This window comes from Barbus barbus (assembly GCF_936440315.1).
Source record: "Barbus barbus genome assembly, chromosome: 40".
In the NCBI taxonomy this organism is placed as follows: domain Eukaryota; kingdom Metazoa; phylum Chordata; class Actinopteri; order Cypriniformes; family Cyprinidae; genus Barbus; species Barbus barbus.
In genome coordinates, this window is record NC_136718.1 from 7,253,195 (window position 1) to 7,280,927 (window position 27,733).

At 37.3% G+C, this 27,733-nt stretch overlaps 1 protein-coding gene across 1 annotated transcript in view; it reads left to right on the forward strand.

Annotated features, from left to right (window-relative positions):
• The window catches only part of LOC306859931 (zinc finger protein 512B-like), a 57,049-nt gene that overhangs the window by 17,572 nt on the left and 11,744 nt on the right, over positions 1-27,733 (forward strand). Inside the window, exons 3-10 of the mRNA XM_079401350.1 lie at positions 12,737-12,816; positions 13,042-13,170; positions 14,196-14,404; positions 14,657-14,868; positions 16,190-16,261; positions 18,158-18,292; positions 22,161-22,288; positions 27,476-27,565. Of these exons, the coding sequence (XP_079257476.1) occupies positions 12,737-12,816; positions 13,042-13,170; positions 14,196-14,404; positions 14,657-14,868; positions 16,190-16,261; positions 18,158-18,292; positions 22,161-22,288; positions 27,476-27,565 (1,055 nt within the window). The remainder of the gene's footprint in view (positions 1-12,736; positions 12,817-13,041; positions 13,171-14,195; positions 14,405-14,656; positions 14,869-16,189; positions 16,262-18,157; positions 18,293-22,160; positions 22,289-27,475; positions 27,566-27,733) is intronic.

Below are 27,733 nucleotides of genomic sequence, written 5' to 3' on the forward strand. Positions count from 1 at the left end.
CCATTAGTTTTGACAATGGATGATTCCCTGAAAGTTACCGAGGGTTGCTGTTTAGAAGTCACAAATGGTATAGTAGCCGGCCCTTGTTTTTACATTTACGGATATCACATAAATATACAAAAAAGAATAACGAAACCCTGCTATTTTCCAAGAATTCCGACCAGACAGGCTAAACCATAAATCATATGGTAGACATATCATAGCGAATCAGAATAAAACAAGAATATGAATTTGAACTTTAGGGTTCTACTTCAATAACATCATTTTCTGTAGTGCAGATATATTTTACATAATTACATATTAGTGTATTAGAATGTGCAAAATGTCATTCATTCAATTTAAATCATTTGAAAACTTTTGATCTCTTTGGTTGCTCACATCGAGATTTGAACTTTTGTTAAAGTTCAGTTCAAACCATGTTGCAATTTATGTACTCATTGAAGCAAGAATCTGCTTGCATTTGGCACTTAATTTAATTTTGTGTTAATTTTGGGAATGGGTTCACGTTTGACCTTTAGGATTGTAAATATAAGGATGAATTGTACAAGTTTAATGTTTGAACAGACATTATCAATTCATCAGGTTTAAACCAGTGTCTTTTTCTATTTTGGATTTGTCTAAAATTAGCTGTGAGCTGTGATGCCGTCTGAGAGCAAAAGAGGGGATGAAGAGCTGACAGTAAACCAGAGTTTACATTAGTTATCTTAAAAGAATGGTTAAGTATCTCTTAGAATAGAGTGAAATATCTCTTTCACTAAGATTTATTTTCAGAGTGTGTCAGTAAAGTTATTGCTACTGTAGCCAATAGCAGTGCACTCTTTCTACATTTAAATGTTATAAACCTATCATAAAATATATTTAGTTTTGCTAATTACAGTAATTATTCATAAAATATTATATTTGAGTATAGATGTGTTAGCACTTGGAGAATTTTTATTTTTAGGCAAAATTCAGTAGTCACCACATAAATTCACCAGAAGAAAGATTATTTCTCCTTTACTTTTATAAGAAGTGTAATGCATAAAAGAGAAATGCAAAACCATTTTCAATTGAAATCTATCATCAATAACTCTTAAAATGTATTATTAGGTTCATGGGTTGTAACATTTAAGTGAAGCTTTTCAATATAAAAAAGCATTCTGAGAGAGCACGCTTGAGAAGAATATGCTTAGAAGTTCATAAATCATTATGTAACTATAAACAATGTCCTTCTGAGAGGTTTTCTGCTGTCTTCTCATTGGTTTAGATCCGCTTTAGACATTTGGACGTGATCCATGAAGAGTAGATTCACTGGTTTTCTACAATCATGTCGATTCATACAGCGTTGCTTTTACCCTGTGTTTTCAAAGTATTTATTTTACATTAAAAAACACAGTAACCTTTTCCACCTCAAGACCGCATACTGTATATGTGTGGAGAAATTACTAATGAGTAATTATTACATTTATACACTTCTTGATGGAAAACAAATTCTGAGAAATGTGTTTTTTATCTCTATTATGTTTTTGCCCTGACCCCTGTTTTTATCTGGGATACGGCCAAAGCATGAGGAAATGAACAATGAGTCTTGAACAATGAGAGAAAATGGAGAGAGGGGTCAGTGAGTCCAGCTGTTGGTTTTGATACTGTACACCCTTAATGGCTTCAGCAGACCCTCTAAAGCTTCTGTAGCTGATTTCTGTGGGCTCTGACACACACATGCTCAAACACTGTGCTGTATTAGTGTGTGTTTCTAGTTTTTGAGTTCGCACAACTACTAGTGTGGGCTTAAAACAAAGGACTTGGTGTCCTCAGTGATTTTCTGTGCCGCGGCGCTGCTGTCTGGAACAGGGTTCTCAGTCACATGATTTATTTGGTCCATCACACACTTCAGACTGATGCTGTGTCTAAACAACTCCAAAGCACTTCAAAACAACACGACCTTGTTTCTGCAAAGACATTCAGCACGTCTTCTACAAACAGCGACTGATGTGGCGTGAGAAAGTGACACGGGCAAAAAAAGTGCAAAATCCCATCTAAGCGGTCAAACAGACACGGATTTCCAGAAATGTGATTTGAATGGGATTTCAAACCACATATGAATGAATGTAGCTTGAAACGGATTTCTAAAAATCATATTATATGATATTTTTTTGCTGTTCACACTTGCTAAATATGATCGGATTCTAATCAGGGGCTAGTTGCATAAACTGTGTAGACTAGTCTTTATTTTTTTCTTCAAGACTGGTCAGAACTATTTAAAATCAGTTATGAAAAGGAAGATCTTTTTTGTATTGGAAAAGTATAAAGACTGATTACCCCTTGGCAACTGCTAGTTGGTCAAACTAGTTCCTAAGACACAGGGCCCTATTATACACCCGGCGCAAGTGTTTTTGCTAGTTTCAGCCCAACGCAGTTCTCATTTTCCTGTCCTGTGTTGCGTTATTAAATAGCAAATGCATTTGCGCCCAATTGTGCGCCAATGGCCGTGCTGGTCTAAAAAAGAGGTGTGTTCAGGCGCATTGTTGGTGCGTTGCTATTTTGAGGAACTGAAAATAGACTGCACCATAGACCAACTCAAACCTGGTCTAAAGTCTAAAGTCAATGGCGCAATATGTATTTATTTTTTTGTTATTTAAAGAGCGCGTTAGTAGAAAATGTGCCTCTGGGCGTGTCCACAACGCGCGTTCACTTTGCTTATTATACACAGGGACGCGCAGCAGCACGCAAACATGTCAAATATTAAAAATTAAAGGATTACAGTGTAAAATAATATTATTGTGTAGGCTACATAATGGATAGTCATTGCGTGTATATCAGAATTATCCTACCTATTTGCTCGCGCAAGAGCAGATCCGTTTGCTCTCTGGAGACACGTGCAGTCTGTGCGCCTTAAAATTCCGCCGTTTAAATAGCGAATCCGCCATGGCGCGAGCGCAACTCGCTCTTAAAGGTAATGGGAGATGAGACTCTGATTGGTTTATTGCACGTTATGCCCAAAAACACACCCATTATAAGAGAATAGGGACAACACTTGCCTGCAAGTGGCCGGGAGCGCCAAACGTTTTTCCCGTCGTTATACTGGCAAAAGTGGATTCGGAAACGCCATAAGTGCACCTGCGCCGTACGCTTTAGACCATGCACTTAGATCGTTAAAATAGGGCCCATAGTCTTAACATGGTGACTAAGTTTATGCAACTGGCCCCAGATATGCACAAAAATTGGATTTGGACTGACTTAAAGGCTTAAACTTCTCAGGACAGTGGCCCTCCAGGAGCAGGATTGAACACCCCTAATTTATTTGATCAAAATACAGTAAAAACAATAATATTGTCAAATATTATAACAGTTTAAAATAACTTTTCTATTTTCATTAATCTTTCTAAAATGCTGATTCTCTACTCAAAAGCATTTATTTTTATCAGTTTTAAAAACATTTAATATTTTAGCGGAAATCATGATACATTCTTTAATGAATAGAAAGTTCAGAAGAACAGTGTTTATTTGAAATAATAATCTTTTGTAATATTATAAAAATGTTTCCTTTCACTTGGTCAATTTAATGCGTCCTTGCTGAATAAAAATATTTATTTATAAAAAACATTGTACCAACCTGAAATTTTTGAACAGTTTTGTATATGTGCATTTTGTGCTATTCTGCCATTATTTATTTATGGAATTCTTTACATCAAATTTATGAAATGTTTGAAAATGTTAAATTTTTATTGACACCATTTTAACGTTACCATGTTATTTATTGAAAATATTAACATTTTTACCAAAGAGCCATTAGAAAGGGTATGTAAAGATAATTTCTGAGATATATGAGATGTGAATTGCGGCATCATTAAATCACATGACATGACGGAATCTGAATTTCAATCCAAATAAAAACTTTATTTGTTGTCTATTAACTAATGACTGTACAACACACTTAAATAGAAATCAGCAAGGAACATACTTTACAATGTTCCCAAAAATTACAATATAGATATGTAAATAAATATGATTAAATAATTGTAAATATTTTTGATCTCTAATAAGCTATTCCAAAACATTAACATTTGCATCTACATTTGCATTTCAAAAATATATTTTATTGAGCATCACTGTTTACAAAATATTTTTATTTAAAATATATTTTAGCCAGGAAAAAAAATGCTGATTGATTCTGATGGAACAGAATGACTTGAGAAGGTGGGAGAAAACTGTTAATCCAGAAGATCAGAGGAGCTCTCTTGGAGAAAATATGAGTAGTTCACAGAGTTCAGGATTTGTGTGTTTGGAGGTGGGAGGATGGAGAAGGGATGAGAACAGTTTCTGTGGGTTTTAAGTGTTGATTCTGGAGTGGAAATACGATGCCTTGGCTGAGTAGCTGTCAGAGTAACATTCACAGAGAAGGGTGTGTTTTGTCTTCAGTTCTTCTGGGGAACTGATTTTCTTACACTTTCTCTATGAAACACAGTTTTGCTGTGCTACTGCCTGTGCTACTGGTGTTGGAAAGCCACAGGCTGGACAAAGGGTGTCAGGACGGCTTTTAGCTAATTGCTAATTAGAGCCACATGCAGTAAAATGAAGCCGTACTGAACACAAAAAAGCAACACAATTCTGAGGGAAATTATGTTTCTAAACTCAAAAAATAGTTTGTTCAATGAACTTAATTAAATTAAGAAAAAATGTCCATGCATTTGTAAATTTTAGGTCGGTACAACTAGAATTAAAAAATAATTATTTATAATTTTGACTCATATTTTTTCTTCAAAAATGGCTGAAATGTGAGGTTTATTGTTTTATAAAACTATTTTTTGTCAAAACTCAATATTTACTCTCATAATGCATGGGAACTACAGATCCACTGCCCAGTTAATTAGGTCAACACAAATTATTACATTAACTTTGATTTTACACATTTAATTCAATTTAACGTAATGGAAGTCATTTGTGACAAAATGTTTCATTAGCTCTTTTTTAACAAAGTCATTTTAAAAGTATTTAAACAAAGTAATATATTTTGCAAATATTTGTGTGTCTCTGTGTGCCTCTGCGTGCATGTTTATGTGGTTTATGAGGACACAAATTTGTATAATGACATGGGTATGACAGAGGTATTACAATATGAAGGTGGTTTATGAGGACACTGCCTATGTCCCCGTAATTCAAAAGGCTTAAAAAACATACTAAATGGTGTTTTTTGAAAATCTAAAAATGCACAAAGTCTCCTGTGAGGGCTAAGTTTAGGTGTAGGGTTGGTGTAGGGCAATAGCACACACAGTTTGTTCAGTATAAAAACCATTACGCCTATGGAGAGTCCCCATAAACCACAAAAACCAACATGTGTGTGTGTGTGTGTTTAAAAACCTAGTAAACAGTTGAAAATACAGTTGTTACAATACCAAAATTTCAGTTACTGATTCCATTTCCTGTACATTTTATGATTTTTGCAAATTGATTTTATAAAATAAATTACTAAAATGCTAATGAACAGAGAATACATTTTTAGCTTCTATTTTAAAATGTATATAGACAAACTTTTTTAAAATTAGTATTGATTTAGTACGTTTGATATTGCTACTTTATGAATACATTATGAAAATCATATAAACACTTTGAAAACACTGTGAAATAATGAAAACTTTACCAAAACCTTATAAGCACACAAAGGAAAAGATAACATTGAGCATCTTATGAACGCTTAAAGAATTAGGCTAACACTTAAAGCAAGAGTTCATGAATACCTAATGAACACTTAATTAAGTGCAGAAAGTGTGTTTAGAGTCTATTTGAAGAACAATGTTTACTTTAGACTAAATACAGCTGCACAAATCTATAGCCTTTTACAGCATTCATCACACTGTAATCATATCAGTTATGTATTTAATACCTGATATCCTGCAACCAGCTCCAGTTATCCTATTACTTTCATATGTAATTATTAATATTGTTTGTATGCCATATAAATGAATTATTATACATATAAAGACCCAAGAGAGGAGCCCTAGGAAGTGAGGAAGACCGAGGAGGGAAAAATAAGAGGGTCAAGGAGTGTGTGTGTGTGAGTGTGTGTGTGTGTGTGTGTGTGTGTGTGAGGAAGTTGCAGGCAAAGCAAAGAGGAGAGTGGCCGGGTTATTTGAGATCATTATGCAGTTGGCAGCACTCTGTTCTGACTCTACCCTCCCTCTCTCCCTCTTTCTCTGTCCTGCTCCAGTGAGGATGAAAATGAGCAGCGTGCAGCTGCAGCCAAAGACAGCTGGGAGGGTCTCACTCTCTCAAAAATTACAGCATACCCATCTGTGTGTGTGTGTGTGTGTGTGTGTGTGGTGTATGCGGTCATGAGCAGATTTTACCATTTTATATTTATGTACGATGTCTTTCCACAATAGTTGTTCTTGTGTCTTGGGGAATGTGTTTGTCACACACACCTTTTGTTAGGCTTGTTTAAGGGGGTGTTACTGGAGAACAGAGAGTGGTTTATTTGAGCAAAACAATGAGTGTTTGTGTGTGTGTGTGTGTGTGTGTGTGTGTGTGTGTTTAAGGAAATTGGACAGTTGGTATCTTGTACTAAGAGGCATGTGTTAAGGCCTGTTTACACCAAGAATGATAACTATAACAATAACTATATTAGCATCCACAAACCATAACGTTCTGTTTGTAATAAGTGTGTGCTGCAGTTCTGTCGCCTGTCGATTTAAATGCTCGCGCTCTTAAAAGCAAGGTGGATTCTGATTGGCTGTCAATGTTTTTATTGTTCCCCTATGTTGTTATCAGTATTGCTGTCTTACAGGTTTGGAACTATATGAGAGTGAGTTATTAATGACAGAATTTTCCGTTTTGGGTGAACCATCCCTTTAAACGCATTTATTAATATTTATATCTACAAAATACTTCTGCAGATGATTTCTATCATGATGCAAGACAAAAGCATTAGCTAACACAACATTAAAAAGATCACATAGTTTAAAAACCTGTAATATTGAGTTAATACATGTTAAAACACAAACCAACACATTCTCACCTGTAAAATTTATCCCATTTCTTCAGGAACTTCTTGGTGGTTTTTACAACCAGAGGATGTGTAATGTTGTGGCTTCTAGGTAAATTAATTTATTTTTACTGTGAGTGGTGAGGCGACACATTGACCGTTCCAAGATGGCAGATGTATCTATACGTCTGGAAAGATTGAATGTAGTAACTACGCTCATATCTATTGCTATGATGTTCTGAATGGTTACCACTAGATAGTTGCTGGGTTCTTCTATGTGCTTTTTGCTTGCTGGCTGGATTCAAAAGAGCCCACCTGAAAGTCTTGAGTAATGAGTAGTAATAAGTCCTAAAACTCAGAAAGGATTTAGCTGTTTTGCACTTCTGCTTCCAGTGTCAATGAAGTCAATGAGTTTTTGCTAAATGCCTGAGATGAGGTCTGTGGTTAAAAGAAGCTCAAGATATTTTCATGTTTTATTCCAGACATGAAATACATCAGTAATAGTAAAACCCCACTCACGATTTTTAAAGCTTTTACATTTCTTGAAAAAGTTAGACATAGAGGTTCATCACACCAAACAGAACTCACTAGTCTGCTTTCACAGCCTCTTTGTTTATAATTGCGCTCTTGCAAACTATTCTAACTCAAACTTTCCAACCTGTAGATTATAAATGAAGAAAAGACTTGTTTAATGCTTAGTGGTGGTAGCGTTAAAGTCCTTTGACCATATAACCTACTTTTAGCTTTTTACTTTTTCCATGTATTTAGGCTTTAAAATTCATCAAAGTTGTGTTCGTTTGTGAAGGTAATCATGATAATTAAAATATAAGACTCATAAACTTCTTTTGGTCACAGAGCTTATTGTGTGCAGTAATCCTATTGGTTTTTTCTCGAGGGAATCGGAATAATGCTAACGTACGGGTTGGCCTACAAAAATACGTCATTACTGCGGCGCTCTATTCTGGTCTCTAGATACGCCTCGAGTCCCTCCGTCAGTGCAAGGCTAGGGATTTTTTCATCATACACAGGGTGAGATTTATAAGTATGATCACCAAGAAAAATAAAGCACATCTTTATTTTCAACAAGCCACACCAATCGAGATTCATTCATGTCTGTAGCACGAACAATGCAGGAGGAAGTTTAACACTTTAGATTATGTATATTGAGCTTGCCTTAATAAACACCAGTAATGAAAAAGTTTAAATGCACGTCTTTGCTAGTAATGTGTGTGGGTACATTTACACTGGATGTGGTCTGACAGATACTAAGACAAGTGGCTCTCATTCCCATAGCAACACAAACATGTCTTTCCCGAGAGCAACATTTTTTAATTATGCTCTTTATCTAAAGGACCTGTATATTTGCAGACAGAAATTAAAATTCACACCTCATTTCCTCTTCAGCAGAAGAGTCGTAATGACAGACAAAATCTTCTCAACTAGAACGCCCATGTCATTCTAATACTGCGTCTGCGTTTATACTCCTTATCTCTCAAGTAGTGAAGTGTTCACACACACAACTTTCGTATGTGTGCTTTAGCCTAATTCAGCCTGAACAGAGCTCTCTAATTCTCGTTATCATAAACAGTGCGCCTTCAAATCCACCCACAATAGCCTCTAGCCCAAGCGTGACTCGTCCTTTAAGCTTCCCAAACATTCTTTTAAACAGCATCATTTCGTTATTGACTTTTCCAGCCCTCCTTCGGCTGAGATCAAAGATTATGTTTAATCCCTTATCCAACAGGACTAAAACCACAAAACTAACAGGGATCCCTCCACAAAGAAGCCCCAGGAATATTTGTAATGATGACAAACTTGAGCTTTCTGGGTCAAATAATAGCACAAATCTAATTTACCTCGTCTCTTTTAAAACACTTTCAAGCTTTTGAGACCCCAACGTGAACCAAAGAAAGAGTCGATGAATTCACTAAACAGTTTAACACGTGTTTAACTCGGAGTATTCCAGTTTTTGGTTACACTTTATTTTAAAGGTGCCCTTGTTATAGTCTAATTATACGATTTAAGAACTAAGTAATGTTAATTAACTACATGTGGTTAGGGTTTGGTTTAGGGTTAGGTGCATGTAATTATACATCATTTATTGTTATTTCTATAGTAAGTATATGTAACGTGTAACAAAGACACCATAAAATAAAGCTTTACCTGGCTTTTTAATAAGCTATTTTATAGTATGGGTTTGAAATGAAATATTATGTATAGTTTATGGTCGGCAAGATGTTTTTAGAAAGAACTTCTCTCCAGGGCTGCGTTTATTTGACTAAAGATACAGTAACAACTTTAATATTGTAAAATATTATTACAATTTAAAATAACTGTTTTCTTTGTAAATATATGTTAAAATGTTATTTATTTCTGTGATGCAAAGCTGAATTTTCAGCATCATTACTCCCGTCTTCAGTGTCACATGACCCTTCAGAAATCATTCTAATATACTGATTTTCTGGTCAATAAAATATATGATATTATTATCAATGTTGAAAATGGTTGTGCTGTGTAATACTTTTATGGGGAAAGAAATCTTGATACAGTACATTTATTTTCAAGATACACTGCATTTATTCTAAACAGAAATCTTTTGTAGCACTATAAGGCCCAGTTTCACAGACAGGGCTTAGATTAAGTCAGGATTAGATCATAGTTCAATTAGGACTTTTAAGTAATTTTTATAAACATGCTTAGAAAAAAACATTACTGGTGTGCATCTTGAGACAAAACAAAGGCACTGATATATTTATATATAAGTTCAGTCTGTGCAAGTTTATTTAAACTGAAACAGCTAAGACTTACATTTTAGTCTAGGACTAGGTTTAAGCCTTGTCTGTGAAACCAGGGGTAAATGTCTTTACTGTCACTTTTGCTCAGTATAGTGCAAGATCAGGGATATTTATTAACAGTAAATGGGTCATTTTTTATTTCATTTAGTTCTCAACGCACAAAAGGGTCTGGCCTCAGTCAATCCTCATCCTCGGCGCTTCTGTAGCCGCTCTGTTTAACGGGGTCATCGGTGGGGAGAAGAGAAAAGAGCAAAGCCAGTCACTGCTGCAGCTCAGATAGCAGGACTCAGTGACGTGTAATTAGCACGTTGTCTGGTCTCAGGCCCGCCCTTCCTCCCCCTCCTCTTCACTCTCCAGCGTTCTGTACCCCTCCCACACACTTCTGTGGAGAGTCGCAGAGCCGCTGTGATGGAGGACACAGCTAATTGTGAACGAGAGGAGTGTGCCAGTGAAGGAGTCTGCCCTCCATACCCAGAGAGAGAGTACTGAGCACAAACACAAATTAATACAAATAAAGAGTGTGTGATTCTTAAAGTGACAGTTCACCCGAACTTGAAAACTCATTTACTCACCCTCATGTCATTCCAAACCTGTATGGCTTTCTTTCATGAAACATGGAAGATGCTGTTTGGTAACACTTTATTTTAAGGTGTCCTTGTTACATGTTATATGTACTTACTATTATAGTAACAATAAATTATGCATAATTACTTGCAAGTAACCAACAAAGACAAACCCTAATCCTAAACCTAACCATATCGTAATTACATGTAGTTAATTATCATTACTTAGTGCTTAAATGTATAATTACACTGTAACAAGGACACCTTAAGATAAAGTGTAACCTGATGTTTTATGGAATTATTACACGGCTCTCTGGAATACTCGATTCTGATTGGTCAGTCGCAACATTCTGAGTTGGTCGTGTTGGGTCCTGATCTTGTTCAGTTTGATTCTGCAATAACAACCAGCTAGATGTACAATATCTCTGACTTATCATGCAGATCTTACATATAATAAGGGCTTTGTTCCTAGGTTTGAATTGTGTTGGCTAACAAGATATAGAATTCTCATTCACATTTGAATTCAACAAAGTAGAATAATATTGGAATGAAGTTCAAAGCGGTTCATACCATTTCTGTATGAACATGCAGACAACATGTGAGGTATTTCTGGAAACATTATAAGTTGAAATGTAAAACATTGCATATAAACATTATATATCTGTAACTTGGAAAGTACCATTTATATCCAAAAAAGTGAGTAGAGTTAAGTACTCATGAGTATTGAGAAGTGAGTACTGAGCAGCGATTATGCATACTGCACACTGCAATTTAAAAATGTAGATGCAGTAATTCATATTTCCTTTTGCTGTTTGTCAGAAAGTATGATGAATAGCTATTTTAAATTACTTTAAAAAAATTACTTTATATCTGAGTAAAACTACTTAAGTAACATGACATGTAAAAGAAATGTCTCATGAAAATTTGTGTTCTATCCCTCAGCAGAAAAATATTTCCTATTATTAGTCAAATTTAATTATAGCTTTTGTAATGTGAGTGTATTACTTTTTTGTGTATGAATGTTTTGGAATTTTAAATCAGTAAATTTGTCTTCCTGTCTTTCCAAATTAAATTCCAATGCAACATCATGTGGGGTGTAACTAATTCAATTAAAACAGCAATATATTTGATTTAAGATGATCATCAAATCTTAATATATTCCTTACACAATTGTATGACTTCACATGGAGTATCCAAGTCATACAATTGTGTAAGGAATATATTAAGATTTGATAATCTTGACTCATATGGACTATATACTTGATTGGTGTTTTGATGGTGTTTGATGAACATAGTCTGTCTTTGCTGTGGATAACCGCATATGTGTTTGGAATGACATGACAGGTTGAGTACATGAGAGAATGTTCATTTTTCGGTGACTTGTTCCTTTAACTCAAGGAGTGTGTCCTCCTAGAGCTGTGTCAAAGACATGCTAATTAATGGTTCATTTACTCTAGTCTGTGAAAGGCCTTTATCACTCTCATTTACACACACACTGCAGACAATTTGTCTGAAGCCACTTTGTAAGTGTCCTTATTATGTAGTTGCTTAGCAGCCATAAGCCAGCGGGCCTCAATGGAGTATTAGTGTGTAATTATCTGCCGTTTGCTCAATGTTTTGACCTTGCCAGCGTTCGTGTAGATTTGCAGCAACCTTCCATGACCTCCGCTAACCAGAAAACCAACGCATGCTATCATCTTCCATTCTCCTGGGACTTGCATGAAATAAGCAATGCCACTAATTTGTACGCAGACTGCATCTGCAATTGACTGTCTCTAAATGTTCGTTCAGCCTCACTTAAGTCCCCGCAGGGACGTCTGGAACATATGGAGAGCCGCAGTGTTGAGGTGTTGAAGGGAGTTTCTTAGCCAATCATTAATCTGAAATAAGGTTAATGGTTCTTCTTTGATAGCATCAAGGTGTTTCAAGGATAAGACTGGAAAAAGGCACCATGAAGCCAAAATGGACACTATTTGCTTTCTAATTCACTTTCCTGGACTTATTTGTCAGTACATTTTATTCCAAAGAACAACAGGTTTATCATTTTCAAAATGTAAAAACTCTTCCATTACACCTTATGAGTGATGATAATGTTAATGGTAATGTTTGACAGCCACAAAGTGTCCAAACACTTATTTTTGTGAAATGCTTTGCTTTAAAAGTACCTATATTTCCTTCAAATAAATGCCACTTGCTTTTACCTTTTTGCTATGAACTGCCAAGACATTCATACATTTTAAGTGTCCAAATATTTTTTGGAGCCACTGTGCAGAATTGTATTAAATGACTGTTGTAGTTCAAAATTCAATGATGGGCAGTGTTAATGTAATTAAGTCAACAGCAAATAATAATTGCTTCACTGCAATATATCTTTCAAAATAAATATGTACAATATTTAATGAAATGTTCATGTTCATCAGGTTCCTCCTATAATGAGAAATCAGAGGGTAAGAAGAAAGGACGGCTTCGCGTGGAGGTGCAGGAGCTGCGCATCATTCCCGTGAGTAAAGCAATATCCATTTTGGCCAGTGATGAAGGAATGAGGCTATGCCAGATTGGGATTTTGGGTGATTATTTGTAAAAGGAGTAAAGGGACTTTCCAAAACTCTTTCCAACTGTTGTATTTGGAGTGGGAACATCTCACAGAGGGCTGTGTGGAAGTGAATTGATTGCTAATAGTTTCTGCCTCTCTTGTGTGTGTGTGTGATGTTTTTTCTTGCCCTAGGCCCATATGATGGTTCAGTGGAAAGAGGAGTTTAAGAGTCGTTCCAGGGTGAAATGTCCATGCTCAGGCTGCTGGTTGGAATTCCCCAGTATTTACGGACTTAAATATCACTATCAGCGATGCCAAGGGGTAAAAACTGAAATCCAGACTACACAGTCATACGCTGCAAAATCATGAATGCAACCAACACTCATTTATTAATAGGAATGTATAAAACTACATTCATTTGAAATCAGATAGTGGGCTGTATGAACTCAACTCAAAGTCTTGGGAGCCCTGTAAAATTAAGCTTGGTTTAGGATCATGTCTGCCAGACAATTTTAGGTCTGTTATTGTTTTGTAATTTCTTGACATCAGCACATGTGTTAAAGTGATAGTTCACCCATAAATGAAAATTCATTTATTATTCACCCTCATGTTGTTTCAAATCTGTATTTTTGATTAAATCCGAGAGCTTTCTGACCCTGAATAGATAGTAACGCAACTGACATGTTCAAGGCCCAGAAAGGTAGTAAGGACATCATTAAAATAGTTCATGTGACATTCAACCGTTCAACTGCAGGGCTACAGACTGCGACTAAAATAGTCGCATTTGCGTCCAAAAATATTAATTTGCGAGTGAAGTTTTCTCGCCACTAGTGACTATATATATTTACATGTTATGACTTAAAAATCTCCATGTAATGTCTTTTTTCTTGATTGTTTTGCGATCACATCTTTTGTTATGTTTTTGTTATATTCTGTTTTTTGAGAGCGCTTAAACTCACGCTAGGCTGAAGTCAGTCATAATGTTCATTGACAATGTAAATGTTCTTTGTTCGCTTTCTCTGTATAATGTATTCGCTGTTTGAATAACTGTGTAAGGTACAGGGAATAAAACAATTAATTCATTACCTCACCTGTGAACATGATTTGTGAATTAAATACATCTCTGAATGGTGAAAACGACATCTCCCATCGTTCCACTCTCCTTCATAGCTTCACCTTTGTTATTGTTTTGAACATGTGACCTCTAGCGGTGAACAGCTTGCCATCAGCTGTAACAATTAATCAAATGAAACTTTGTAAAGACCCACTATCTTTTTTTTCCCTCGATCTGAGAGCTGTGAAACTTGACCTGGCTTTGTGTGTGTGTCTGTTTGTGTGGCGTTCAGGCGACCATAGCAGAGAAGCTGAGTCACAGATGCCCGTACTGTGAGGCTGTGTTTGCCACCAAGGTGCGTCTTCAGAAGCACAAGCTGTGGAACCACCCAGAAAGGGTCACCATGGAGACCAAGTCCGGGGTCACCTTGGACGCCAAATCTGATGCCAAGTCTGAACCCAAACAGCAGAAAAGCCCCGTGAAGGGAAATGCCAAAAAAAGGTGTGGAAGCTCAGTATCCCTTTCCTGACCGTATTCCCACTAATTAGAATATTTTTTAGCGTGATGAGTTTCTGGAGTCGTTTTGAATTTGAATTTCTGACTTCACTCACATGCAACAAAAATCGCTTCAGGACATGACTTGTTTTCCACACTGCCATCATTAGATTCCAGATGAAGTCCTCTTGTGTTACTATAGTACCGGTCCTCTGTGGATTGACTTTAATAGCCTGTGTTCCCTGCGCTCCCTCTCAGGCCCGTGGAGAACAGCCCTCCATCACCCGTATTTTTCAAGGTGAAGAAGACCCAGGAGGTGTCTCGGCCCTCACAGAATGGAGAGTGTGCCCCCCAAAGGCCGGACAGGAAACAGCAGCAGGGGACATCCGTTGACGTTGACGCTGGGGGCAGTGAGAGCGAGGGGGGCAGTTTACCCCTCCCTGAGGAGGACCCTGAGAGAATGAAGCACAGTAAGAATGCTACACACTGAGATTAATGCTTCTGAAACACCTGTCCATGGTAATACTGTGATATAGTTTGAAGTACCATATGCAATACTATAATGCTAATCATTCATGATACCACTACAGTACAATTTTGGCCTGCTGGCCAGGGGCCGGTGTGAGAGACTTCATGGCCGGTTACATCATGTACGAATATTTTTATGCCTTGTAAACTTGAACATTCAGTTTTCTGTGACATTTAGATGTGAATTCTGCCTGTCAGTCTTTACAAAAACATTGTGTAAAAGTGCATAATAAATAATGTGTTTAAAAAATTTAAAACAAAAGTTAAATAATGCATGTACAATTATAAATGTAAATATAAGATGATACATTTAAATTACATTTTGAAATTTAAAATCAATTTAACATTTTTATTCAGACTTTTTTAATTTATAAACTTACAAAAAAGTAAATAAACTACAAAAATGTACAAAATGCAGTTTCACTCTGAGCAGTGCAACTTGCCTTTGGGTGATTCTGCAAACTGAAGTCATGTTAATAATGCATAACCAGAGGCCCATCATCTAGAAAAGTAGTTCCACCACAAAAGGAAAGTCCCAGTTCTCTTTACTTTCTGTACTAAAATGTCCAAAGTTCTTAAAATTGCTATAACATTTCTCATTAACACGACCAAGAACGCCCTCATTCACTTTTGTAGGAAATGGTGGCCTGGCCCTTTAAGCAGCAGTGTGTAAGTTCTCAGTGTTGGCTCCGTCTGAGGGCTGCTGGTCATTAAGTCTCTCTGGTAGCTGGTGGCGGCTGCTGTCTCTGTCTGTGCCTGGCAGAGACGCAGTGTGTCGAGATGTCGGTGTGGCTCGTGCTGTGAGTCTGCTATTTATGGCCTTTGTTTGAGTACACGATCCCTTCGTTTGTTGTTCCACGCCGGAGCCAGGGGCGAGGACAGCGTGTGTGTGTGTGTGGGTGTGTGTGGGTGTGTCCATGTCTGAAATGTCAGGAAAAATGCGCTAGAGCAGCTGTGTTTGTATGACACAAGTTGACAATCAACCACGTACACACATACAGAGACACAAAACATATTCATTCTCTGCTCCCATGGCTGGTTCATGAAGCTGTGTCAGTTTCTCCAGCAGAGGAACCACAGCATGTGAAACAGCAGGTGCTTTGGTGCGCTGAAGTTTGAGCATCATTATGAGACTGTAACTTGCAGCAGAACTTCATGAGTGTTGTTGTTTATCACTGCATGTTGTCATGAATGTATGAACCATGAATGCATGTGTTATTGAGATGTTTGACCTCTTATTGTTGTTCTTCTCATTTGAGCCAGGGAGGAAGCAGAAAACTCCAAAGAAGTTCACCGGGGAGCAGCCGTCTATTTCAGGAACATTTGGTTTGAAAGGTAACACAAACACACACACACACACATACTCATACACGTTTTATATAATGGTGAAGACCTCCCATGACTTCTGTTGTTCTTAAAGTCAGAATTCTGCAGTCTTAAAGCTACTAAAGACTAACTTTAACCCTTTATGTTTTGCATTTTATATGTGAAAAGGATTATTGTGTGCCTTTATGAAGCTGTTTTCATTTTTGTCCCTGCAGTGAGTTCGTAAACTCACTCTTCCTATACCCACATCTGTTCTTCCAGCCAGTAAATTACATTTTTTATTAAGGGCCAATATTTGCCCTCTGGATTTGATTTTGAGAGGGATTTATTAGGGCACATTTTTGTATCCATAAAACTAAACACAGTGTACTGTCCATATGTATAAAAATGAATCAGTCAGTGAAGTAGTCTGGCAGTTAAAACCAAACAAATCAATCAACATCAAATAGAAGAAAATCTGTAAATATTTAAGAACAGTATTGGTAAATGACTAAATAGTAAACATACTGCTTGGACACACAGAGCGCAGAAATGCAAACCACTGAGCCTTGAGGTGGAGCTGCACCGCAAGGCCCAGTGAGTCCAGAGGTGGAGCTGCACCGCAAGACCCACTAAGCTCAGAGGTGGAGCTGCATCTTGGGGCCCACTGAGCCCAGGGCCCAGTTGCATAAAAGGTTTACACTAGTCTTACAAGTTAGTCATCTCATTTTTTTCCTTTAAGACTGGTCATATTTTTTTATTTAGTTACATAAAAGCATAGATTAGTCTAAGTTGAATCCAAAAATAAGGCTCATTATCCTTACTGTCTTAACTTAGAGGCTAAGTGTATACGACTGTCCCCAGAAGTGCAGCTGCGCCAAAAGGCCCAATGGAACTGTACAATCATGATAAATGTTTAAATTAGACCTTGATTTTATGCTCTACGACATGCCTTGCAGAGAATCTTCAGAATTTCTCAATATTTAAGGGTTTTGTTATTGAACCTCGCTCAAAAATGAAGAAGTTCTCCATGGACTTTCTTCAGGTTCTAATCCTATATTTTATCTGATACTTGTAACTCTTCTCGATCTTGAATAAAGAATAACACGTAACTCTTTACAATAAGGTTCTGTTAGTGAACATTGCTTAATGCATTAATTAACAATGAGCAATACACTTGTTACAATGTTTATAAATTGTAATAAAAATATAATTGTTCATTGTTATGTTCGCTTAAGTCCATTAACTAATAGCAAAAGATACAACTTGCTTTTAATAATGTATTAGTAAATGTTGAAATCAACATAAACAAAGATTAATAAACACCTTAGAAGTATTTTACATTGATACTTCGTGTTAATTAATGTAGTTAAGCAATGATAACAAATGGAATATTCATCATTTTGAATGACAGCAGGATTTATTTCAGAGGCTGTACACAGCCAAACTCTTTCATTAAGGGAACTAAAGTGCAGGAAGTCTCTCTCTAGTGATATACTAGATTGCCATGACCCCTTTTTGTTGACTGACTGCCTCTCAGTGGTGTTTGTTGTCAGTGTTATATCAGAAGGGACTTTCAGAGTTTAGTCCTGGCCTCCATTCAAAAAATACACCTTGAGATTTCAGTGGTATTTTTGCACCTGTATGTTTATAATTAGCAACCGTATGCTCTTTGATAGTAATTACCCCTGCTGGTGCCAATAGGTCTATTCTAGAAGTGTTTCATTTCCTGTTGAAGTTACAGTGGTGCATGTTTATGAAACACTGCACCATAAGACAGACTACAACACAACAAGGCTCTTTGACCACCAAGAGAGTTCGAGAGTCTTATTTCTTCATTTCTCTTTTGTTTGTTCTTTTTTTAGTCATACTTTTATTTCTGTGGTCTCTGCTTTTCCTGAATGTAATTTGTTATGTGTTGAACAGGAATGAATAAGGTGGAGGAGAAGTTGAAAGCAGGTCGGATGAAGAGGGCGGAAGGGGCTCTGTTCACTGAGGAGTCCCAGAGGAAGCAGTCAGTTCATGCTCCCACCAGAAAAGAAGCTGCTGTTATTAGTTCAGGTCTCTCTCCCTCTCTCTCTGCTCTCTCTGCATGTTTGCATGATAAAATCATCCAGTTCATTTGTACTGCCAAAGCAGTGTGAAATAACTCAAATAAAGCAAAATTGTACTAATAATAGTACTATTCAAATAAATAGTTCTATTAAAATTTTTTTTATAATAATTAAATTAAATAAAAATTAAATAATATAGAAATGCACTCTACATATTGAAAGATTTGGGGTCATTTATTTATTTATTCATTTAATTATTTAAAGTAATTAGTGTCACCATACTTTTATTCAGAAAATTTATCAAAGGTGACAGTAAAAGCTTTCTTTTTAACTTTCTATTCATCAAAAACTGTTTGCAGAATTTATAATAATAAGATCATGTAACACTGAAGACTGGAGTAATGATGCTGAAAAATCTGATTTTCATGACAGGAATAAATTACATTTTAAAATATATTAAAAGTGAAAACAGCTCTTTTAAATTGTAATCATGTTTCAAAATATTTTTATTGTTTTTTTTATAAAAATGAATGCAGTCTTAGTAAGCAAAAGAGATTTCTTTCAAAAACATAAAAAAATCTTACTGACCCCAAACTTTGAATGGTAATGTAATCTTAAAATATAGCTGCGAGCAGCGATGACGGGCCCAAGCCGTCAGCATACGCCACCCCGGTGGCATCGATAAAACGGTGCCCAGCGAGCACAAGCATCACAGTAACCCTCTGGCAGTTTGGTTTTAAGGGATACGGCAATTAAAGGGTTAATCCAAACCATCAACTCTGTGAAACACACACACACAGAACATATAAAACTTTAAATTCTGTGAAAATATATTTTTCATTGGTAGTTGATGCTAGTTAATGCATTTACTAATGCTAACAAATGAGAAATTATTATAGTTACCAAAGCTTTTAATGATTTATAAGCATTTTTTAATGATTTATTTTTCCATTAACTAACATGAATAATTTTTTCTAACACAAATTAATAAAGTAAAAAATATATTGTTAATATTTAATGTTATTTGTGAATTAACCAATGTTAAAAAACAACATTATTTAACTGTTGTTAATTTACATCATTAATAAATATATACCATTTAATGTTGATCAAAATCAATTCCAAAATGTGTTAATATATTATTACATTTTAAAGTTTTATCTTTTGAACATGACTATTTTTCTAATATAAAAAATATTTTGTTCATTGTTAGTTCATTGTAAGTTCATACTATCAATGAAGAATTAACATGCTGTAAAAAATATATTTTTCATTGTTAGTTCATGTTAATTAATGCATTCACTACTGTTAACAAATGAGACTTAATTATAAAGTGTTATCAAAACCTTTAATGCTTTATAAGCATTTTTTAAGGATTTTATTGAGATGTTTAAACAGACCCTCTCTCTCTCTCTCTCCCCCTCCACACTCACTGAACTCACACAGTCAGTCACCCACCCAGTCACCCACCGCACACATTAGAAGCAGTGACAGGAGAACTCTGATAGTTTTTAAATTTTCTCCTCCGCATAGTGTATTGTAAATTCATGAAATTAATCACATATCCTCAGACTGTATTGTTCTGTGTATGTAATTTTTTATAAAGTGTTTGGAAGCTGCTCTTAAAAGAAAAAAAAAATGAAAAGTTTTCTCTTTTTTACTGTAATTTTAATAAATTGCCATTAAATCATCGTTCAAGATATCCTAAATCCGTCCGCAATTTAGCATCTTCAGTATTTTGGCATCATAAGAAAAAATGTTTGGTGTGATTTACGTGTTTCTGTTTGGAGGAGTATGAATTTGTTTACAGCCTGTTTAAAAACAAAACCCACATTAAAATAAATATAGCCGACTTCCTGTTGGTCGTAGCTAATGACTGTAAATTAGAAAGTTGTCCGGATTAATAAGAACAATTTATGTACCGAGTTTGGTGTCTGTAGCTATCATTATATATATATAAACATTAATAATTATATACCATTTAATGTTGATCAATATTAATTCCAAAATGTGTTAATATATTATTACATTTTAAAGTTTATCTTTTGAACATGACTATTTTTCTAACATTAAAAAGATTAATAAATGCTTTAAAAAAATTGTTCTTTGTTAGTTCATACTATCATGGAAGAATTAACATGCTGTAAAAATATATTTTTCATTGTTAGTTCACGTTAATTAATGCATTTCCTAATGTTAAGAATTGAGACCTTATTTAATGATTTATAAGCATTTTTTAAAGATTTTAAAAAACAGACCCTCTCTCTCTCTTTCTCTCTCTCACCCAGCTCCTCAATCCACACAGTCACTCACACCCCACCCCACCCCCACCCCCACCCCTCACTCAGCTGCAGTGACAGGGATCTCTCACTCAGCAGTCTAACAGCTTTCTGATAGTTTTTAAATTTTCTCCTAAGCATAGTGTATTGTAAATTCATGAAATTAATCACATATCCTCAGACTATATTGTTCTGTGTATGTAATTTTTTATGAAGTGTTTGGAAGCTTCTCTTAAAAGATAAAAAAAAAAAAAAATTATCTTTTTTACTGTAACTTTAATAAATTGCCATTAAATCATCGTTCAAGATATCCTAAATACGTCCGCAATTTAGCATCTTCAGTATTTTGGCATCATGATAAAAAATGTTTGGTGTGATTTCCGTGTTTCTGCTTGGAGGAGTATTAATTTGTTTACAGCCCGTTTTTAAAAAAAACCCACATTAAAATAAATATAGCCGACTTCCTGTTGGTCGTAGCTAATGACTGTAAATTAGAAAGTTGTCCGGATTAATTAGAACAATTTATGTACCGAGTTTGGTGTCTGTAGCTAAAACTAACCCCCCCATTTTTGACAAAAGGTGGCGCTATAGAGTGCCTCTTCCACGCCCGTTTATGAGCTTTTTCCAGTGTCTAACTATCATTAATACTGATATGTGTGTTGAGTTTCATGACATTCTAAACATGTTATCTGCCTCAAAATCACCAGAAACGAATTTTCAACTTTGACACGTTGCCATGGCAACATACTTTTAGATATCAATATTGCCTTCACAGTTTTACATCGGCCGTGTTTTGACATTATTCTGGTGAAGTTTGAAGCAAATCGAGTAAAAAGAAGATGCTGAATTCAAAGCATTTTGAAAACGACACACTTCCTGCAGCCAGTTGGTGGCGCTATAACTTTCAGTCATAATAGTCACATCTATCCGATCGGCATCATACAACGAACAAATCACTGAAGTTTGATCTACATCATACAATGTATGTGGACGTTATTAGGCATTTCCTGGGTCTCATTTTTCGCCATAACTTCATCGCCTCGCCACGGGCAAACCGTTCGACATATCAAAAATATCTTCGCAATTTAGCGTCCCCAATGTCTTGAGATCATGTTCACCGAGTTTGGTGGCAATCGTATGGAAATCCTCAGAGGAGTATATCAAATTCCAGAGCATGCGCTTTTTAAACAGCCCTGAATAGCCGACTTCCTGTTGGGCGGAGCCTATGACATGCTGCGCGGAAGTTGTTCAGCTCAATGAGTTCTATATGTGTACCGAGTTTCATATGAATACGTGCAAGTATGTGTGAGCTATACATCAAGTTTTCTGACAATTTTCCAGGGGGCGCCGTAGAGCCCCTGTGCCACGCCCGGGTCCCAGCCTCAGCGGCGTCCTAATGGCCGCAGGTTCCAATGTGCGTGCCAATTTTCGAGAGTTTTCGGGCACGTTAAGGCCCCCAAAAGTGCCCGGATGATTGAAAAAAAAAAAAAAAAAAAAAAAAAAAAAAAAAATAAATAATAATCCTTAGAAGAACAATAGGGCCCTGCGCCTTACTGGCTTGGGCCCTAATAACCATGTTTTATCTGTTTGTCTCAGTGCCCCCTGCTGAAGCCCAGTGGCAGAACACCATCTCTGAGAGAGGGGAAGTGGTCTGTCCCACCTGCTCTGTCGTCACTCGCAAGACCGTTCACGGACTAAAGAAGCACATGGAGATCTGTCAGAAGGTCAGAGGTCACTCTAAAACACACTATTGTCATTAGTACGAGCATAGGCTTAGAGCAGGGGTGTCCAAATCTGTCCTGCAGAGTTTAGGTCCAATCCTAATTAAACAAACCTGAACAAGGCCTTCAGACTCACTAGAAACTTCCAGGTAAGTGTGTTGGAGCTGGTTGGAGCTAAAATATCCAGAACATTGTCCCCCCAGGAAAAGGTTTGGACACCCCTGGCTTAGAGGAACCCATTATTTTATAAATCAGAGGTTCCCAAACTTTTCCATTCCACGACCCACCTAGAAAATTATAATCTATTTCACAACCCAACACATTTTGAGCAAAGCATAACTATCTAAAACAGTTTGGAAATTAAAATAATTGTGCAATAGGTAAAAAATACTAAAAAGATGTCTCATTTTAAATAAACACTAAAAACTGAGATGACAAATTTACTTCAGTCAGAAATTGACTTTTGCAATGGTTAAATAAATGTTCAGCAATATCTTCAAAAGATTTTTGAACTTTGGCACATTGATGAATGAAATGAATGAATGAATGAATGAATGAACATACAATACCTAAAACAGTTTTCGTAACATTTGAATTTTCCGGTGTATGCAATCTCATGCAAAATACAGCGCATTGAAGTGAGTGAGTTTCTTCTCATTAATAATGTGGACCGATCGAGCCTTTTAATAATGACGTCGCTCTGAGACCCTCACTGTTTTTACAACTCGTGCGCACCCACGCTTCAAAACACACAACGCATGTTTTAAATCGCAGACTAAACTGTGATTCAAAAAAATCACACTAAGAATATTGAAAATCCCACAAGGTCGCAGAGTGGGACAAATTATAAATTACTCTTAACATTCCCAATGGAAATATTTGTTTTAAAGGGATAGTTCACCCAAAAACTCACCCTCGTGTCGTTCCATCTTCAGAACACAAATTAAGAGAGGAGACCCTGAGATGCGCTCAGCTAAGCGCACAACTCTCTGTAGTCCTGATTTGAGCTGTTTCCATTCCACACTGAGATGCACTGAGTCAATATACTTTCTATGGTCCCTGAATAGAAAGTTTTCAGGATTGCTGGTGAGACCCTGAATTTCCTCAGCTGTCGCAGATGGTATAGTCTTTGCCTGGCTTTCTTAACCTGTGTTTGGATGCGTGTAGTCCAAGTCAGGTTCACAGAGATGTTTACACCGAGGTACTTGAAGCTACTCACCCTCTCCACAGGGGTCCCACTGATCATAAGAGGAGTGTAGGGCCGCTGATGTCTCTTCCTAAAGTCCATGATCAGCTCTTTAGTTTTGCTCACATTCAGAGAGAGACAGTTGTCCTGGCACCATGATGTGAGTCTCTCTACCTCGTCCAAGTATGCGGTCTCATCGTTGTTGGTGATGAGGCCCAGAACCACAGTATCATCAGCGAATTTGATAATAGATGTGGAGCTGTGAGAGGACACGCAGTCATGCGTGTAGAGAGAGTAGAGCAGCCAGCTTGATGGGAACTATACTGTTGAAAGCTGAGCTATAGTCAATGAATAGCAGCCTTACATAATTCCCATTGTTGCTGTCCAAGTGTGCGAGGGAAGAGTGGAGGACGTGAGAGATGGCATCATCAGTAGATCTATTTGGGCGATAGGCAAACTGACGAGGGTCCAAAGTATCAGGTATGGAGGAGCAGATGTGGTTCTTTACAAGTCTCTCAAAAACCTTCATGACTATAGATGTGAGGGCAACTGGGCGATAGTCATTCAGGCAAGAGGGTTTATTGTTCTTTGGCACAGGGATAATGATGGATTTTTTGAATGAGATGGGAACCACGGAGGTAGCAAGGGACTCATTAAAGATAGACGTGAACAAACCAGCGAGCTGATCAGCGCAGGATCTCAGAACACGGCCGGTTATCCCATCAGGTCCGGCTGCTTTCCTGACGTTCACTTTCTTTAGCGCCCTCCGAACCTCATCCTCCGACACGGTGATTACAGGATCATCGCTGCTCTGCCTGCTGCTTCCTGACGCGCTGGACGGCAGAGACGCGCCGCCGCCGTTGCAATCGAAGCGGCCATAGAAGGTGTTTAACTCGTCGGCCAGCAACGGATCTGCTCTCAGCTGGAAATGACACTCAATTCTCTCTCTGTATCGGTGTTTGGCGGCTCTTACTGCGCGTCGGAGAGCATAGCACGATGCTTTGTACTCGCTCATATTCCCGGTCAGAAGAGCCTCATTATAAGCTGAAGTGCGTGTGTTAACCGCAGCACGGATTGTACTGTCCACCCACGGTTTCTGATTGAAGAATGTCCTTATCGTTATTGTTTCTGTAGCTTGCTCGGTTAGCGTGTTTACAAAGCTTAATGCTACATCCGTGAACTCGCTGACGTCAGATGAACTCGCCCGGAACATGTCCCAGTCGACGTCATCAAGAGCCGCCTGTAACATAGCTTCTGAGTGGGAGGACCAGAGCATCACTACTCTCTGCACCGGAGGATCCTGAACGAGCCTTTGTTTGTATTCCGGTGTGAGGAAAATGGCGGCATGGTCCGATTTGCCAAAAGCCGGTAGTGAGCGGGCTTTGTAGGCATTCTTGAACTGAGTGTAGCAATGGTCCAGTGTATTCGGTCCTCTAGTTGGACAGGATACATGTTGATGAAAGTTCGGCATGACCTGCTTGAGGCTAGCTTTGTTAAAGTCTCCCGCGATGATAAAGGCAGCATCAGGATGTTCGTTAATGTAGCCGCTGAGCACATCGTGAAGCTTAGACAAAGCCAAGCCGGTGTCTGCCTGTGGTGGAATGTACACAGCAGTAATAATGATCGATGAAAACTCCCGGGGCAGATAAAATGGGCGGCAAATAATGGAAAGATGTTCCAGATGAGGCGAGCAGGAACGCGACAGAATGGAGATATTCCTGGGATCACACCATTTCTTGTTAATCATGAAACACACACCTCCACCCCTGGATTTACCGGCCTCTGCTGTTCTGTCCATCTGAAAAACAGAGAAGTTATCACTTGGCATAACAGCAGTGTCCGGGACCGAGGACAAGAGCCATGTTTCGGACAAACAAAGGATGTTACAGTCCCTTATGTCCCGTGAAACTAATCCTGGCTCTAAGATCGTCCATCTTATTCTCCAAGGATTGGACATTTGCGAGCAGAATGCTCGGAAGAGGAGGACTGTGAGCCCTTTTCCTGAGTCTATCTCGAATTCCAGCGCGTTTCCCGCGGTGTTTCTTGATCCGTCGCCTCGGGGGGTTGTTGTTTATCTCCGCGTTCCGAAGAATCTACAGAGGCCATGCTGGATTCCTGGATAAAGTGTCCTGGAACAGGTTAGTGTAGCGGTTTCCTATGTCCAAAAGTGTTTCTTTGTTATAGGTGATCAGTGCCGACATGAAATGTGTAAAAAGAGAAAGTAAAAGTAAGTAAAAAAAGTAAATAAAAACACAATCTTAGCGGAGCGACCTGGACGGCGTCCGAACTCAGCGGCGCCATCTTGTTTTGATGTTGAAGCTATCGATGGCAATTCACCAACCGTGAAATCTAACTTATTACATGTAACAAGATATCAGACTCCTCAACTGACTGCTGTCATTGACGTTTGCGTTGACCTCATGACTCATGAGGAATCCACATGAGGTCTTGTTCCTCAGTTATTGGTAACCCAAACATCCCATGGGGACTTTGGTGGATTGGACCTTTCGTACAACCACGCTCCTCCAAAGAACAACTCTCAGTTTTCTAAACACATCAAATATAATGTGGCATATGTGCTCAAGCTCTTCCATATGAAGAGGGACAAAGCCATGACACTCAAGCAGAAAGAATGTTTGACTGTAAATCATATCTAAAAACATTCCTACATAAATGGACACACTCAATTCATTGGGATGGTTTATGTAAGAATGGATTTATTGTTCCACTTGCGTTTCGTGAATGAGGCCCAAAGAACGATTGAACGGAAGAGAGGGAATTAAATCTTGTTGTTTATACAACCAAACCGCAAAGGAAGCGGAGAGGAGAATGTTTCAGGCATGCAATTAGACACCTCTCTCTCAGGACCTTGCACAGGGGCCCGGAGGGAGTCATTAGGGGCACTTTATTGATTAGGCGTCTGTGAATGGCCCAACCAAGTGTGCATCTGGAGTAGAGAATTATAGTGGCAGCCCAGTGTATTGCACAACTCTATAAAAATGATGACATGTCTATTAAAGAGGGAATCAATCGGCTGCGTTATTGTGGGGCCACGAGTAATTGTAGTTTCTCTGGCCTCTTCCTCAGCCCTGTGTGAAATCAATGATGGCTGTGATGGGCATTAAGGGAGAAGACGTTTTATAGCAAAAGAAATGCATGAAATTGATACTCATTGACCTTATTTTCTCATTTGTGTTTTTGGGGATGTCAATGCAGAAATAAATAGACTTTTATTAAGCGAGGATGCATTCAAGAAGTGCCAGTTAAGACATTTACTGAATAATGTTACAAAAGATTTCTATTTCAAATCTTCAGAAAAGCTATCACAGTTTCACAAAAATATGAAGCAGCACAACTGTTTTCAGCATTGATAATAATAAGAAATGTTTATTGAGCAGCAAATCAGCATATTATACTGATTTCTGAAGGATCATGTGACACTGAAGACTGGAGTAATGATGCTGAAAATTCAACACAGCAATATAACCAATAGAAATGTTTCTTTGTTGCTGGATGAAGAAAACAAATTGTAAATAGGCCTTGAACTTGTTCAAATAATTTAAATTTTTTTGCATTGCATTTTTAAAATAAATATTTTTTTATATAAATCATGTTTACTTCATCACCGTGGTTTTTCTATTAAAGGTTAAGTGTGTAAAGGTTTTAGTATTAAAGGTCAAGTGTGTAATTTAAAATTAAGTGTGTAGATTAAAATCACCACACAAAATAAAAAAAAAATCAATAGCCATTACCAAGTATGAACCGAATTCACGTCATTGTCAACAGTCACAGTTGTCATGTAGGGCTGGTAGGGAATATTTTAATGCTTTTCAGAAGAAAAATCCTTCAAATGCTTTATTAGTTGACTGCTTCAAGGGGAAAAATACATAGTTTGCAGTTTGCATCATTGTAACTGGAATACCAAATATAAAATGTCACATTTATAACCCATGATTTCATGATATTTGAGGTGAACATCATAAACTGTGGTCTTTTTCTTGTAGCTGCGGGACGCTCTCAAATGTCAGCAGTGTCAGAAACAGTTCCGATCAAAAGCCGGACTCAATTACCACAGCATGGCTGACCACATTAAGGTGAGCGGCGGTGCCAGAACACATTTTACTTTAGCCTGTTATAAGAATTAACTGCAGATCTATAACAGAGCTCATCTCCTAGATGTCAAATGTCTATGATTTGAAATTAAAATGTATTTAACGTTTTTAAATCTTTAAACAAAATATCATAATTACTTGTGTTGTCTT